This window comes from Magnolia sinica, chromosome 1 (assembly GCF_029962835.1).
Source record: "Magnolia sinica isolate HGM2019 chromosome 1, MsV1, whole genome shotgun sequence".
In the NCBI taxonomy this organism is placed as follows: Eukaryota; Viridiplantae; Streptophyta; class Magnoliopsida; order Magnoliales; family Magnoliaceae; genus Magnolia; species Magnolia sinica.
In genome coordinates, this window is record NC_080573.1 from 41428787 (window position 1) to 41447036 (window position 18250).

General features: G+C 44.0%; 1 protein-coding gene across 1 annotated transcript in view; it reads left to right on the plus strand.

Annotated features, from left to right (window-relative positions):
• The window catches only part of LOC131245687 (uncharacterized), a 113755-nt gene extending 113142 nt beyond the window's left edge, over positions 1 to 613 (plus strand). Inside the window, exon 12 of the mRNA XM_058245298.1 lies at positions 127 to 613. Within this exon, the coding sequence (XP_058101281.1) occupies positions 127 to 531 (405 nt within the window). The 3' untranslated portion in view covers positions 532 to 613. The remainder of the gene's footprint in view (positions 1 to 126) is intronic.
• Positions 614 to 18250: the final 17637 nt, after the last annotated feature.

Here is an 18250-nt window from a genome sequence, read left to right on the forward strand (position 1 = left end):
TTTGCTTGTTTGAGGCGTCCAATGGCAGCATTGCAAAGATTCAATATTCAAGCATGCTATTTTTTTTCAAACTAAAATATAGATGCCAATTCAGCTCATGTATATCCGGTGTGTTTTTCTTTACAGCTCAATGCAGACTGGTTTCCACCTTCTAAGGCTTCTCACAAGCGTTATGTAATTCAGAAGTTAATCTTTGAACTTCTAAATGACCATTCTCTAAAAATTCCTCCAGCTGCATGCAGCAGTCAGCATGGTTCTCCTAAATTTCAAGAAATTGGTGCCCCAAAAGAACAAGCTGTGGAGTTTCTTTTTGAGCAATGCAGTCCAAACAAAAAGAGAGATCTTGGTAATTCATTTTGCTCCACTGTCAATGGAAACATTGAGATCGAACTATTGCATCCATCATCTCCTCGCAGGGTTCAGCGTGATGAAGAATCGGGCATCACATTCAGAGAGTTTCTCAAGCAAGGAGATATTGTAGGGTCTTCCCTGGATGTGGAATGTGAACTTTTTTACCCAACTCTTTTTTAGAGCTCAGTACTCTGATGTCGCCGATAGAGGTATTTTATTATTCTTTTGTATTACCAATAAAAAACCACTTTCCATCTAATAATAGGGCCGTGCTCCAGTGGTACTAGTACCACCATAAGCTATAATCATATCAGTCAGACGTGGGGCCCATGTTATGCATGAATGAAATCCCACCTGTCCAGATGCGTCAAGCATGTTCATCTCAGATCCGTAAAATCAGGCTGATCCGTGTATCCGGTGGGCAATGCCACAGGGTGCATGTCAGAAGGAATGCCGACCCTTGATTCATGCAAAGGGCCCACCATGTTATTTACATAGAATATAGGCTGTTACAACCATACGACTAGCCTAGATGAAGGTCAGGCCAAAACTCAGGCGTCCCCTCTCACATTGTTCCATGTTGTGGCCCACCTGAGCATTCAATGGGGCTGATTTTTGGCACCTGGGGGTAATATGAGGTGGCTTGTCCGATGGACTGGTTGGATGGCCTGCATAGATCACGTGGGCGCACATTTGTGCAGTACCAGATTAAGTTACTGGGGTACTAGCACCACTTGAGCATGCCTCTTAATTATAACACCATGCCTCCTCTATCTTTGGAACTTTAAATTGTAAGCATAATTAGTTTGATAGCATAAGAACCTCTTAATATTAGTAGTTATGTGTGTTCCTTCGTGTGGGTCCTGCAATTAATGTGCTAGGACTGAAAATCAGGCTAAGCCACTCATCAGATGGAGAACGATGCATGTCAAATGTGGATTGTCTGTTATCCTTTACTAACTATCCAACTCCATACACGTGTAGCCCACTTGATGATTAGGCCAGGCTGGTTTCTTGGATTAGGCATATTCACCTTGGAGACTTCCTGATCAATGGCCTGGATCTCAGATGTGTGCAACCATGGCATGTTTGGGGGAGTCGGTTTGGCAACTGGAGATGTACGACTGGTCTTAGCAGTCCTCATTGAATGAATCAAAACTTGGCTTATTTGCCTAGCCCCTGAAGAGGCTCATTTTCGTCAAGCGGCGATTGCGTCGATGCTTCATCATATGCGTTGAAGCAGTCAAGTCAGGCAGACCCCAGATTCTGTGCTTTCTTCTGCTGTCAACATATTCCTTGTTTCAGATTTTGTATTTTGGTTGAAATCAGTAAATTATCGGTGCAACTCGGGCCAGACTCAAACAAAGGATCGGCATTTTTACACAATCCGCTTGTTGCCCGCTAATTGATTCTTTAGTAGCCCTTTGAAAAACCAAACAGAAAGGTGGATTTAAAAGGACAACATCTGCTGTACATTTTGCGTTTCTGAAAGTTAAAAATTGCTTGTGATTTCATTTCCTTACTACTTTGCCTGCATCAGGTGTTTTCTCCAACAGGAAGATTCTGAAACTGGCGAGCAGTTTGTATTCTTGCCTTCAGATATCGGTTATAAGCCATGGGCTGAAATTATGGTTGAAGTGTCTGGCACCATATTCATCCAATGACATTGCAGGCTTGCAGTGCTTGAGACATGTTCCCAAGAGATCTCGTTGCAACCCGAGCAGCCTCATCTGAGTCATTGAGTTGTGGGTCCCAGAATTCGATTGGTGTTGGGGTGGACAATCATGCCATACCCTTTAAAAGTAGAGATTTTGCAGGTTCCAATGAGCAGGTAGAAGAAACAGTGGAAAGCCGAGGTCGGTCTTGCTGGAGACTTCTGGGGTTGACCCTGATAACCCAGCTTTGGCTTCTGATGAGAGGCTGGAGACTTGCGCGTTTGAAGATACTCAGGAGCGGGATGCTGTTGCTGAGAGCAAGGACAATTGGGATTTGTTTATCCCCTGTCAACAAAACCATCCTTCTCGTCAGGATGTTGAAACGACGGAAAATAGCGAGCCTTTGAGTGATGATGGCGTGCAATTGAGCGGTGAAGGTTTGGGGGGAAGGAAACAGCAGGCCCACAAACCCTTGATTTGGTTGATTAGATGGTGTGCAAATGCTGTATAGCCAAATAGTCTGAGAATTCAGGTCAAGTGCAAGGATTGACTATGTTTTAGTATCAGTGATTTGGTTGATTAGATCAATGGTACAAACAACTTTGCTCTTATAGAGTATCATTGAGGATGTGCTTTTGGAAGCTCTGTTTAATTTTTTGAAGCATTGTATTCAGGTTCCGCACCATAGTTCTAGAAGCTGGTGATTTGACTTTAAACTCGCCTGAATCAACGCAACTCAACAAGATCTTGAGCTGAGTCACTGAAACTCACCAACAAGCAAGACTCAGTTGGAACTCGGTAAGACTCATCGAGTCGACTCCTTCCAACTCTGTTGACATGACTAGACGTAAGTGGAGTTGAGTCACTCGCAGATTGAATGGCGTTTTAGGAGCGAAAAAGTCATTGCAGGGGATGAGGATCAAGCGCCCAACCTTACGGGTGAAATTTGCCTCTAAGTAGCATCTTATCATTCATTGTATTTGCAACATGATGAGCTCTTCTTTTCTTTTTCTTTAAGGGACACCGCTTCTTGCTATAATCATCAGGGATTTTTACAAAAGGTGACCATGTTATTTTGGAATTGGCATCCTGGTTCCTTTTTTAATAAGTTTTTTGTTATATACTTGTTGGGGGGAAAATATTGCGACTTATGGAATGGACCAACTCTACAAACCAACACTGACCCAATAGGGCTTGTGCCTTAAGAGGCATCTACCGGCAAGGAAGGGTCGACCTTCAAGTAGGACGATGCAATTGTAAGGTTACTCAAATAAGATGTAATGGTAAGTCCACTCAAATGGCTTGTTGTTGACCTAAATCATAGGTTGGCTATAGGTCGATCTAAACCATAGGTCGGATATAGATCGGCCATATGTCGGCTACAAGTCAACCCGACCATAGGTCGGCATAACTTCTGACAAGATAAATTCTGACCTGATGAAAGGCTCGGTATTATTTACGTCTACTGTATCTGGCGCCTCTACCACCCAACCTTTTCCCGAACTAAACAGTCCGGGAATCCCTCTAATGGCCCAAAAATCTCTCCCCAGATCTTCGGGAGATAAAGTTAGATCTCGGGAATCTCGGACAGTCATAATCTCAGGAAGATCTCCGACATATCAAGAATTCTAAATGAGAAAGACTCCTTACAGTGTGATCTTCCCTCTCATATAAATAGATGTGTTTTTAAGCCAATGAAAGGTATGCATACCAATCATAGTACTCAACTGGAGACTCCTTTCTTTAAGATTATATCCTACACAAGACCCAAGGTCCTGACTTAGGCATCGGAGGGTCCCCTGTACTAGTCAGGATCTCCTTTGTCTCTTACGTTCTCCTGTGCAGGTCCCAGAGGGTAAACCAAGGAGGGTCTACTGGAAAACTGTATCAACAGTTTGGCGCCGTCTATGAAAAATCGAGATCATAGTCGTTAACTGCTCTACCATTAGAAACTACAATGGCCAGAGGAAAGAAGAAAACCCGAACCTCCCCGGTTGCAATCCCAGTTGTGTCTAACCACACGCCACCCCCGGAACAGCTTGATAGTCGTCGGGATTTTGCGTCCCAACATCAAGCTGACTCCGGCTTAGAGAGGCAGGGTCAACGGTCCCGCGCCAAGGGAGGACGGTTGAACTCCGTCGAACAGCAGGTCGAAATGCTGAGAGAGAACATGGGCTACATGAAGTAGATGCTGGAATAACTGCAACCTTAGCATATGCAGAGGACCAATAGGGAGGATGAACAAATGGGCAACAACCCTTCTTAACCTTCCTGTACGTGCGGCGCCTCTCAGACGAGTCGAACTCCCTCCCAGAGGAGCCAACAGCATAGCTCGGCCAAACTAGCCCCATCTCATGTTTCAGAGACTGCAGCCTTGCCCGCTTCCGATCTACGCCACGAGCTAGACCGAAAGAAACACGGCAAGGCCCCGGTCAAGGCTACTGCTGAAAGCAGCAAACCCTGGGAGGCCGAGCTCAAAGGTCTGCGAGATCAGATCGAAGATATGCGACAAGCCTACCGAACTACCGCGCCGACTCCAATGGAGGCCATAATGGAGGAATTCGATCCTCCATTCACTGCCGATATTATGAAGGCGTGGCTACCGAACAGATTCCGTCTACCTCGGATCACTCCGTTCTCGGGAAATACTGACCCTTTGGAACACATGGAGTCTTTCAGAATCTACATGGAGCTCCACGACGCATCTGACAGGTTATGTGCCGAGCTTTCTCTTTAACCTTGACTGGAGCTGCTAGACTATGGTTCAAGCAGTTGAAACCGAACTCCATTAGCTCGTTCTCTCAGCTCAACCACGACTTCATCATGAACTTCATCGGGGGGAAGAAAAAGCTTAAACCATACTCCCATCTCTCTCACGTTGTCCAGAGGGACGACAAGCTACTGAAAGACTACATCAGATGCTTCAATTTGGAAGCATTACAGGTTCGAAAGCACTTGGAAGAACTCGCCTTAGCCGCGATCATGGGAGGATTGAGAGGTCAACAGTTTCTCTTCTCACTAGACAAAAGTTCACCCACTACGGCCGACCTGTTGAACAGGTCACAAAAATATGCCAATGTTGAAGAAGCACGCGTCCTCCGGAATGCCATCCAGAGCAAAAACTCCCCAAACAAAGAACAACAAACGAGGATAGAGCCGAGCTCGGCCACCACGAGCAGAAAAAGGAAGGACGATCAATCTCGAGACAATCATCACCCGAACAAGCGGCCCGATAGTAAGTTTGAAACTTACACTCCTCTCGACTAAACACCAGAGCGAGTTCTGATTAATATCCAAGACAAGCGTATCCTCCACTAGCCGAACAAGTTGAAGTCTGATCCCAAAAATAGAAGCAAAAACAAATATTGCCTCTTTCATTGGGATCACAGACATAACACAAGTGACTGTTTTGACCTCAAACAAGAGATTGAGGCACTCATTCTCAGTGGCCATCTTCAGGAGTACATCAATCATAGAGGTGATTGGGTCGTGGCGAAAGATGAACAACCAGTCAACAACGAGCCGACCGGGAGATCCGCATGATCTTCGAGGGCCACGGAGGTGGAGGAGACTCAAATAATGCTTGGAAGGTACAGGCGAGGAACATTGGTCACCCCAAAGATAAAATTTTACTTGTCGGAAGACCTTTGAAAGAGCAAAAGATGAAGACTCATAGCCCAACCTTCACCGAAGAAGATGCCCAAGGAATCCACCATCCGCATGACGACGAGCTTGTGGTCACCCTAACCATAGCCAATCATAAAGTATTCTGAATCCTTGTGGACACTAGATCATCAGCTGATGTCCTCTTCACTCAGGCTTTCGACAAAATGGGAGCTGGTCGTTCTCGACTTCAACTTATTAAAACTCCATTGCTCTGTTTCTTGGGCGGACAGGTCATACCTGAGGGAGCAATACAGCTCCCACTTACGGCCGGAGACGGACAAAACCAGGTCACTACAATAGTTGATTTCTTAGTAGTGGACTGTCTGTCTGTCTACAATGCAATCCTTGGCCGACCATCTCTGAATGCCCTGCAAGCTGTGGTGTCGACCTACCACTTAGCCATGAAGTTCTCGACCAAGCAAGGCGTCAGATCAGTGAAGGGTGATCAACACAAAGCTCGATAGTGTTACGCGATGGCTTCACACCAAGCGATAACTATCACTTCTTTAGATCCTCGTGAGGATTTCGAAGAAAGATGTCGTCCCACGAAAGACCTTGTTCCCGTCCTGCTCGACAAATCTGACCCGTTTAAAACTGTCCAAATTGGGTCATCCCTAACAGCACCACTACAGGACAAGATGATAACTCTCCTCTGACGTTATGCGAACATCTTCGCCTGGTCTCATGAAGACATGCCCGACATCGACTCCAAAATCATCGTGCACTACCTGAATGTCGACCCAACTCACCGACCAATCCGACAGAAGCGTGTCGTGCTCAGTCCCGAGAGATATGCAGTGATCGAGGAAGAAGTCGGCAAACTCCTCAAGACTAGATTCATCGAAGAAGTTTATTATCCAGACTGGATAGCCAACATTGTGTTGGTCAAGAAGGCTAAAGGAAAATGGAGGCTTTGTGTTGACTACACAAACCTGAACAAAGCTTGTCCCAAAGATAGCTTTCCTCTTCCCCGAATCGATCAACTTGTCGACAGTACCGCTGGGCACGAGTTACTTAGTTTTATGGATGCTTATTCTGGTTATAATCAAATTGTAATGCACCCACATGATAAGACAAAAACTACCTTCATCACTGACGAAGGTCTTTATTGTTATCGAGTCATGTCATTTGGTTTGAAAAATGGCGGAGCCACTTATCAGCGGCTGGTCAACAAAATGTTCGCCCACCAAATAGGGCGAACAATGGAAGTCTACATTGACGATATGCTCGTTAAGAGCATCAAAGCTGCAAATCATGTTACTGATCTCGAGGAAATGTTTCTCATCCTTCGTAAATATCGGATGAAGTTGAAACCGAACAAGTGTGCCTTCAAAGTTAGCTTGGGAAAGTTCATCAGTTTCTTGGTCAGCCAACGAGGAATCGAAGCGAACCCTAAGAAGATCAAAGCTTTGCTCGACATGAGTTTTCCAAGGATGATCAAAGATGTTCAACAGCTTACAGGAAGGATTGCCGCACTCAATCGCTTCATATCCCGAGCTACAGACAAATGTCTCCCCTTCTTCAAATAGCTAAATGGGAAATAGGTAGTAAACTGGGTAGAAGAATGTGAGGCAGCCTTCCAAAAGCTCAAACAATATCTTGGTTCACTTCCGTTACTCTCCAAACCCGAGTAACGTGAACCTTTACTGTTGTATTTGACTATTTTTGAGGCCGCAATTAGCTCGGCCTTAGTTAAGGAACACGAAGGGAAGTAGTTCCCGGTATACTATGTCAACAAAGCCTTAGTGGCAGCCGAAACCAGATACTCAATCTTGGAAAAGTTGGCATTAGCCTTGATCATCTCTTCTCGACGATTGCGAACGTACTTCTAAGCGCACACCATCGTCGTCTTGACCGATCAACCACTCCGTCAAGTGCTCCAAAAGCCCGAAGCCTTGGGAAGACTGACCAAGTGGGTGATTGAGTTAAGTGAGTTCGATATCCAGTACCGTCCTCGAACAGCCATTAAAGGTCAGGTAGTGGCGGACTTCATTATCGAACTAACTCACACATCTGGGCAAGATACCGATCGACCTAGGTTGGAGCTCATCCCAGATGTTCTGCCCAACCAAGCATCCCCAGCTACCCCTGACCCACCCAAGTGGACGCTCTATGTTGATGGCTCATCAACTCTAAGGCAAGTGGGACCTGGATAGTCCTAGAGACCCCAGACCATATATGTATGCAAAATGCCTTAAGATTCGGATTCCAAGTCTCCAACAATACAACAGAATAAGAAGCTTTGCTCATCGGACTTAAACTAGCAGCCAATATGGGAGCTTAGCACCTCGAAGTCTTCAGTGATTCCTAGTTGGTCATCCATCAAATAGTTTAAGCATACCAAGTTAGGAAGGAACGCATGAAAGCTTATTTACGGAAAGTTAAATAATTGATCGAAAAATTCTAAAAATGCAGCGTCGCTCTAATTCCTCGAGCGAAAAATTCCAAAGCTGACATGTTGGCAAAGCTAGCCACGGCAGACGAAGACGATATTCCAAGATCAGTCCCAATCGAGTTTCTTACTAAACTGAGCATCGATGAGGCCGACCTCGCGACAGTTCTTCCAGTAAGCTCGGAACCTACTTGGATGAATCCAATCGTTGATTACCTCGAAAAAGACAAGTTACCCAAAGATCGAATGGAAGCACGCAGATTGCGAACTAAGGCAGCTTGCTACACCATGCTCAACAGTATCCTCTACAAAAAAGGGTTTTACCTCCCCTATCTTAGATGTATCCGACCAGAGGAAGCAGAGTACGTCCTAAGGAAAACCCACAAGGGGATCTATGGAAACCACTCTGGAGGCCGAGCTTTAGCCCATAAAGTTATTCGGCAAGGTTATTATTGGCCGACCATCCAAACTAATGCTCGACAATTTGCTCAGAAGTGTGACAAGTGCCAGCGCTTCGCAAATATACCTCGGCAGCCTCCTAAAGATCTCACTTCTATAACCAGGCCATGGCCATTTGCCCAATGGGGAATCGACATCATTGGTCCTCTCCCCAGCGGCAAAGGTCAGGCCAAGTTTGTCGTAGTAGCAGTCAACTACTTCACGAAGTGGGCCGAAGCCGAACTTCTGGCAACTATAACCAAGCAAAAGATCACGGACTTTGTTTGGAAGAACATCATATGCAAATTTAGGATTCCTCGAACGATCGTCTCCAACAATGGAAAGCAGTTCGATAACAAGCAATTCCAGGAAATGTGCAAGAACCTGGAATTCTCAATGTCTACTCTTCGCTGCAACACCCGTAGGCAAATAGACATGTTGAGGTAGTCAACAAGATCATCAAGCATCACCTTTAGACTAAGCTCAAGAAAGCCAAGGAAGCATGGGTCAAGGAACTCCCTAAAGTCCTTTGGGCATACTGAACTATTGCTTGAACGACCGAACAAAAGCGGTCACCCCAGTAGAAATCAGGCTACCAACAGCTCTAACAGAGACATTCGATGAACAAATGAATGCCGAGCTAATGGCGCTGAGCCTCGACCTTCTCAAGGAAATGAGAGAACAAGCTCAGATCCGAACCGCTATCCGCTAGCGACATGTGACACATTTCTATAATGGCAGGGTAAAAGTCAGGAGATTCTGAGCTAGTGACTTAGTCCTTTGAAGAACCTTCCAAAACACCAAGGAACCATGATTGGGAACTTTAGGCCCGAACTGGGAAGGATCCTATATTATAACGAGTACAAGCCGACCTGACTCATATTGACTGGAAGATCTAGATGATCAACCCCTGCCCCATCCCTGGAATGCTGAACATCTTAAGATCTATCGTCCTTAGCGGATCAACGCGAAGTTTACTGTATGTTGATCAGTCTCAAGATAGAACTAATAGAGATTTGTTGCAGCCTGATTCTTATCTGGCCTATCTATGTGGTCCGACCTATATACAAAATTCGACCTACCGGATTAAATCCAAATCGAAGCTCATCCATCTACCAGATCCGACTTGCCTATTGAGTGCGATCTACTTAGAAAAATCTATAAATAAACACATTATCTCAAAAAAAGGATAAATTCCATTGATAAAACCCCAAAGGGCATGTTTACATCGATCTACATTCACAAAAAAAAAAAAAAGAGGGAAAGGTATTGCAAAGAGAGGTCGATCTTTAAACCTCGAGGGGCTGCTCAGATGGCTGCTCAGGAGTTGCTTTGTCGCCAGATGCGTCAGAGCCTGACTCAGAATCATCAAAGCCAGAAAGGTCTAACTCCGGAAAGGTTTTCTTCATTGTCTTGACGCACTTCGAGTAGCCTAGCCGATACAAAAAAAATTGTCTTCCATGTACGTCTGGGAAGACTGATATTCTTTGATGGCATCCTCTAGAGCTAGGGCGATAGCTGCTCGAGTTCCTGCCTTAAGTTTCTTGAGCTTCACCTCGGTCTCCCCAAGCTTCGTCCCAACTTCCTCAAACTTCGCCTCTAGCTTAGCCTCCCGTTGAGCCAACTTTTCGGAAGCCTTTGTAAGAAGCTTCTTTGTGGCTTCCAGCTCAGCCTCTATAGAAGAAGCACGAGCTTGGGATTAAGCGACCTCAATCTCCTTTTGTGCAAGCTTTTGACCAGTCTCGCTTATCTGCCCCTGCAGCTGATTAATCTCACGATCCACCTTCATCATGCAAGGAGTGAGCTGCCAAGGAAAAGAAAGAATGAGCGAAGCTGAACAGTTAGAAAGAAAGATGAACCACTTATGGAAATGCATTTACCCCAAGAAAGCTCGTCTCCTCGAACGCAAGGACCAAGTTCGCTGGAGAATCTAACAAGCCAAAGAATTCTGTCTTGGGCACGTGCTGATCCGCACAAGGAAGGATATCCTCGATAGCTCGGTGGAGGCCTCGACCTTCCTCCTCCTGAACTCCTGAAGGATCAGCTAAAGAGCGGCCAGTCTCTTCAGTCTCTACAGAATGAACCTCCACAGAAGGCTTGGCAACTCCCGGTGCCTCGGCAGGAGAAACCTCTTCCCGAACGGCCGTCCTAACCATTGCAACAGTAGCATCAAGGATGGGCTCCATGGCTGCTTCCCCTTCTTTGACCTCCATCATGACGGGGAAAGAAGGGCGACCTTCCCCTTACTTTTGGTGGAGGTCTTTTGCCGCTTCCTTTTTGCTGCCACTATTTCTTCTAGGGAAGGCGTCTGGAGCTTGGAGGCGGGCTGTAGCAAATGACGAGCTGCAAGCATTTCTGCATCAAAACATGAAGAAATTCAGTTATGGAATTCCAGGAAATTTTTCTAAGTGCTAAAGCTTGGTTAAGGTTCTTACCGAAGTTCTTACGGGTGAGAGTGAGGTCTAAGCCCAACTTAAGAAGCAGTTCAGGCTAGAAAAGTCTCTCCAAGATCTTTCCTCCTTCCCTAGTGCTTTTGCCCCTCTAATCCGAGCAAGAGATCCATTGTCTGTAGGGGAGGGTGCTTGGGAATAACTGCGATAGAAGACATGTGCGAACAAGTCAAGAAAACTCGAAAACCGACCAACCAAGCAAGAGCTGAAGTATAACTAAGCCCGAAGAATACCGACCTGGGTTGGTAAATGCTGTGGGGACCAAGTGTTGATCCAAGGGTAGGTTGGCCACTTCCCAACATCTAGAGGCCCAAAACCACTTGTCCCTCTAATTCTTATTAGATGATGGAGGGTCGGTAATGAGGCTCCCTCCAGTCCCCCGCCAAGCAGAGAGATACTACTAGCCGGGGTGAAACTTGTTCGGCTTCAACTGGTATAGATGGAGGAACTCCTCGAGAGAAAGCTCGGGTTGCTCTAACTCGGACCATAAGACCGTGTAGCCGATCAAAGCCCTCCATCCATTGGGGATCATCTGCCTTTGAGCCAAGTTCAGGCAAGCAAGTACCCACCTTACCAGACCTTGTAGAGGGAGCTTAAGGCCGTATTGAAGGGTGACCTGAAAAATGGCAACTGCTCCCTTTGGAGGGCGATCAGGAAGCTCGTCTGGCGAGGGAATTCGAAGGATTACGGATTCAGAGATGTGATACCCCAGTCTAATCTGAGCTAATTCAGCCTCAGTAAGGGTCGAGGGCACAGGACCTCTCAGACCCTCCTCGCCAAAAGACTCCTTTAGATCCCCTTCGCCAGACAGTCCACGGCTGACCCTAACCGGCCTCTCTGTCAGGGACCTCTCCATCGCTTGCAATGCCTAAAACTCAGCATCAACCATTATTACCAACGACGACGGTGGGTTCGACATCATCCAGAGGCTACTCGCCCCAATGTCGTCGCCAGAAGCCCCCCTCCCATGAACTCAAAGAGTCAGACATGGTAGCTTTTATAGATATTGAGAGTCGCTTTAAAGGGAAAAAGAATGGAGGGAGTGAGTGAAGAATGAAGCTCACCGGAGAAGAAAAGGATGCCCAATCGCTGGTAAAATAAGTCGCCGAAAGTCGCTTCTCCAAGCTAAGGAAGACGACTGGGAAGGGGAGAAAACGTAAAGGGGCTCCTGGATTACATTAGGGCTTTCCTTATATAGAAGAGTCACGTGGCCTCTCTTGAGTACGCCCATTAATGCGGATTCCATACGACGTCCCCTCAACTACCCCCTCTCGACACGTGGCGCGACCCCATGCGTCACTTGACCCTAATATCAAAAATTGGTCACGCGTCACATTCTCGTTGGTCTGACACCAAAACGGCGGCTTGGCAAACCACGTGACCTCAAGCCACGAAATGCCATCTCGACTACATCGTACTTGATTATTGACACGCCACAACTACCGTGCTAGCCGCCATACCTGGCATTTATGACAACTTAACCCGACCTAAGCTACATTTGGCTTACTTTCCGAGCCTCCGAAGATCGGCTCGAAAATAAGGGGGGCTTACTGTTAGGAGAAAAATAGGACGACTTATGGAATGGATCAACTCTACAAACCAGCACGAACCCAATAGGGCTTGTGCCTTAAGAGGCATCTACTGGTAAGGAAGGGTCGACTTTCAAGTAGGTCGATGCAACTGTAAGTCCACTCAAATGGCTAGTTGCTGACCTAAATCATAAGTCGGCTATAGGTCGACCTAAACCATAGGTCGGATATAGATCGGCCATATGTCGGCTACAGGTCAACTCGACCATAGCTCGGCCATAAGTCGGCATAACCTCTGACAAGATAAATGTTGACCTGACGAAAGGCTCAATATTATTTACGTCTGCATCTACCACCCGACCTTTTTCCGAACTAAATAGTCTGGGAATCCCTCTCACGGCTCGAAGATCTCTCCGTAGATCTTCGGGAGATAAAGTCAGATCTCCGGAATCTCGGACAACCATAATCTCGAGAAGATCTCTGACATATCAGGAATTCTAAATTAGAAAGACTCCTTACGGTATGATCTTCCCTCTCATATAAATAAAGGTGCTTCTAAGCCAATGAAAGGTACGCATACAAATCCTAGTACACAACTAGATACTCTTTTCCTTAAGATTCTATCTTACAAAAGACCCAAGGTCCTGACTTAGGCATCGAAAGGTCCCTGTATTAGCCAGAGTCTCCTTTGTCTCTTACTTTCTCCTGTGCAGGTCCTAGAAAGTTAACCAAGGAGGGTCTACCGAAAAACTGCATCAACAATACCTATCTAGTTAAAGCTATTTTCTTTCAATACCTTCATTAGAATTCCTTAACAGTAATTAGATCACGTAGATTACTTTTTATAAATGATGAAATTTCCCTTAGTTTTTTCAACGTTGATTATAACAAACATCCAATGGTCCTATTTCAACAAACTACAGTTCACGAATCAAAGCATAGTCCATGGAAGGAATCATCCAGCCAATCGTTTGGACCAGTGAAACTTGAGTACACTTATCATAACTTTAAAAAAAACAAAAAAACAAAAAAAACAAACAAACAAGAATTTCATTCAAGGTTTTGATTGTTGATAGTTATTTTTTTACACATGCACTCGGGCACTTGCACCACAACGGATGCTGGAAGCCATGACCTTGTGTTGAAACTTCAGAAAAGTCTACCACTGATTGTTGATACTTTAGTACCTCGGTTTTTGTTTAATGTTTGTGCAATAATTTTAAATTGTTTGTCATCCCGTCTATCCGTTCACCAGGTGATACATAATGAAATATTCAAGTTGTTCACCAAATGGGTTCCACCATGAAGATTAGATGGCCAAAATCAGGCTGTCCATTGCTTCTAACCCTATGGCCCACTCTATGAGAGGAATGGCTCAACTTTCAGTTTCAGATATCAAAATTTACATAATGGACCCACTGATGGACAGTTTGGATTTGATACACATGGAGCACGTCAATACATCTGGTGGCTTGTAGAGGGCCCGCCTTGTACAGTACATGTGCCCCAGATAGAAAATGTTTGATTTTCTGTTAGTACAAGTTGCCCACCATTCTGCCATCCATACCTACTGGTCTTGGGTTCGATACCCATAGGTGGTGAAATCCCACTACAGCTTGTGTGGGTGTGTGGATGGACTAGATTTCAAAGCAACATGGACGGCCGGTGTGTGGGCATTGCCTAATGGAATGGCCTAGATCAATCACATGTTCGGTAGTGCCCCATTTCCATACCATGGGAGAGAGTACAATTCCCATTTTCATCTATAAGCCAATGCACAGGAAGTTGTTTTCGCTAGGTCTTCTAGTGATTGGTCGATTCACGGAGGCTCAAAAGGGCAATTATATCATTCACGAAACTTTCCTACTTAATGTAGCATCGCTTTAAAATAATCTAAAAGAGGGTACTATAATGAAAAATACCTAAATCGGTTAGGTAGGTTAATGAAAAGCTTTTTAAAACAGGTACTGGGATGTAAATTCTGAAATGATGAGGTAGTCTTTTATAAAAAGACCCAATTATTAACGGCCAGTTTGGATACCACCTAATAAGTTACTTTTTCTACTCACGGCACTAGATAAGTGACTTATCTCGGACATACAAGTTTGGTTTATGATTTATAAATAACTTTTTTTAAGTACATAATCACTTCAATTAATTTTTTTAGCTTTCCTACATTTTATAAGTAATGAAAAGAGGCATCATGAGAGATAGAAGAGAGGAGAAGCTGAACATAGAGTCAAGTTTTCAGGTTTTTGAGCAATATTAAGTGAACCTCTTACAACTAATAAAACTTTTATGCATCCAAACACCGCTTAAACCTTTCAATCCTTTAATTATTCAAATTTCCTAGAAATTGTCTCCATATTAACTGAAAAATGGTCAAATGATCGGCGGTTGAAATATCAAATGGAAGATTTTTTTTTTTTTTTTTCTTTCCTTCTCTTTTTTTTTTTTTTTTTTTCTTGGCTGACCATTCAAGGTAAGTCCTGAGATATAAACAGTCTAGATCATTGGAAAATGAAAGCAGATCACAAGGCTAAGTCGTCTTAATGCAAAATGTCAGGTTGTATTAGCAAACCTCAAATTCCAAATTTTGCAATAATGATGTTTTCATGACAGACGCCAAAGGGCTGTAGAAGTTGTTTTGAGTACCCTTTTCTAGTCCACCCTAAAGATGTGGCCGAAAAATCAGGGTTGTCCACTCATAAGGTAAGACATGCATTTATAGAAAAGAACGGCTTATGTTTCACATGCTGGCAGGCTTCGCATTGATGCACGCTGCCATGATGATGGGGCCCACCTTTTACATGGAAATTTATGACCGCATAAACGGTGAAATGTAATTGTTATTATGCACCACATGCATATACTTATCTCCCTTATCATGGCACGTGCCAAATATCTGATCTGCCGGGCTTCCACATGGGTGGGCCACATTGCCCACTATGAAACCGGCATAACTCACAGCAAGGTGAAAGTTTTCCAATCACTGCAAGATATTGGACTACAGCTTATTACCCAATGGACCACTAGATCCGACAATCCCAAACACCACACGTATACAGACTATAGTAGCATCTTGCGACCGTAATATCCATCCGTCCATAACAGAAGCAGCCATGGCCTTCGTTGTCTAGGTTGGCAATTAGACCATGTTGATGTATCCAAGACTAGCCCATAAGCCAAGCACCAAACAGAATCCATGACCCATCCAGCCCAATTGGGCTTGGGCGGTCCGGGCCCACCACCAAATCAATCCACTAGTATTAATAAGTGGGACCAGGCTAGGCGCACTTGAGGGACCTTCATAACATACAAGCCCAATTAGTTACTCTTATTAGATACTTTGGCATCATAGATTCTTTGATACACAGGCACCTGGAATTGTACACCTTGAATGCATTACCTAAGATTACACGCACTAAATGAAGAAATCCACTGTCGCTGAGTCATGATTCTAAAATTAAATTACTTGAATAATCCTACCCGCTTATTCTTAGGCACTTGTTTGCCGAAGGTGGACTCTTTATATCTTCTTCACTTTTAACCATACGATTAGTGTCCACCGATCATGATACTTGATGATCAAATAATTATTTGGTTAATAGTACATTTTAACTGGAATCCATTATTTAGACAATATAATTAGAAGTAGTTGCATGCCATGTATGACATTATTAATGGTCATTTGGCACCTCTACTAACAAGAGTTTATTTGCTTCTTCTTCTTCCCTCTTTTTTTTTCTTTTTTTTTTTTTAATTTTTAAATAAGTTTTATTTTAAAAAATGAATGTTATTAGAAATCTATTAATTAGCATGATTGTGGATGCTGAGATCTCGGGCCGGACTCGACCCAAGGGTCACTTGGCTATACAGGTTGCCTCTTTCGAAAGCTTTTGTGTTGTAATTGATAGATTATGTTTGACTAGAATTGACACTAGCCAATTTCTTCATTTTTATTATTTTTTTTACAGTCGGCTAGACCCTATATAAACGTTAGAGTATGGATCTGAAGATTTTCTACCCTAAGATAACTCTTTAGTTCTGCGATCAGAGATTTTAAGGGACCATGGTTGTAGAGAGGGTATGTGTTAGGCACCTGCACTGCATATACAGATGTACGGTCTTTACTTCACAGGATCTGACTGTTCTTAAGGTTGAGGATTCAATTCTCGATATATGAATGTATGCAACATTGGTAACAAAATCTGAAGTAATTGGCAGGTTTTATGTTGGGCAAGATCCGATTAAATCGACAAGCCTCAGAATATACTTTTGAGACAATTTAGTGCAAAGCTGGTTAGATAATGAGGTGAATGTTGCTCTATACAAATGATATGTGGTAGATGAAACTTGATTGAAAATAGTGGGGTGGGCAATAGTGTCACAATGATCATATCGAGTGGCTTGCATTAAACTTGCGCCGATTCAAGAGGCTAGTATTAGGGTTGGACCTAGGATAGGCTCTCTTCCTCACTCTTTCCTCTCCTTGGTGGAGGGATGAAGTGGCTAAACTAAGGGCTTAAGGGGGTGAGTGAAAAGGCTTGAAAATGAGAGTGGATGATTGAAATGTGAAGAGAATGGGGGATTTATAGCCCTCCAGCCTGCTTTTCTAGTAATTCCTGCAAAGCTTCGAGTTTAAAAGGGTTTAGATGGTTGGGATTTGAGATTGTCATGTAGCAAGATCTCATGTGTTAATTTGGATGGCATGAGGTGTATTTTTTGCTCAAGGGAGGGACATTGGAGTAATTTTCAAAATTTGCACCTGTATGAAGCAGGGAGGACAGCATCACATGATTAAGTTCCTGTACACGTAGACAGCTTTGGCTCTCCAAATCTGCCTTCTTGTTTCATCTCTTCTTCGAATTGGGCTTTGGAATGGGCTTGGACCAAAATGGGTTATAGGCTTCGTTTGATAAGGTAAGTTAACTGGATAAACTATGTGGGCTGACTAGGTGAGTTGACTCAATGGGTTGACTTTGTAGGTTAGGTTTTTCTTAAAGATGAGGTCCGGGACCGATTTTAGGGTTATGTCGGGTTATTATAACTGGGTTAAATAGGTTTTTGGGTTTCCAAAGTCCTAGGGTTCATATTAAGGTTGGACTAGGGTTTAGGGTTTGGATTGGGGTTTTGGGTTTATATCGAGGTTAAGGATATGGATCAAGGTTTCTGTTCAATCAAGCTTATTGGCCAGAGGTGGGATGTCTACAAGATGTATCTACATTTTTAGTTAATTCTTATGAAACATGTTTGTGTCGATTTGAGAGGTATATCCTTTGACGTTTTGGGCACTTGAAATTAGATACAACAACTTGATAATTAGAGGAGAGTCGTATTCCATGGATCTCGTTGCTCTAATCATAACCATACAAGTTATTGACCATACATGTGATGTGCTTGAATGGTTATCTCATATGAGGGGATGTGTTTGGTGTCAAGATGGACAGTCTTTACCTATCGAACCAGACTTGGTGTTAGTTTGCCTTATTCCCTACCCCACATGATTGTATAAGTGTGTTATGGATGGATCCTTGAATTAAGCCTTTGGTCACTAGCATTAGCATTGATCGCTTACAAGTATCAAGATTAGGAGATCCATTATACCTAGACTTAAATAGGCTTGTGATTGTATTGGCTCTGTCAAAATCCCTATGACCTGACGATGTGAGGATGGAGAGGCCCTGATTGATCATGCTTTCTCTTTTCTTACAAGGTTTCTGTATAGACTTCTAAAAGTGGGTGTAGCTGAGTTTCTTCATTAGGGTC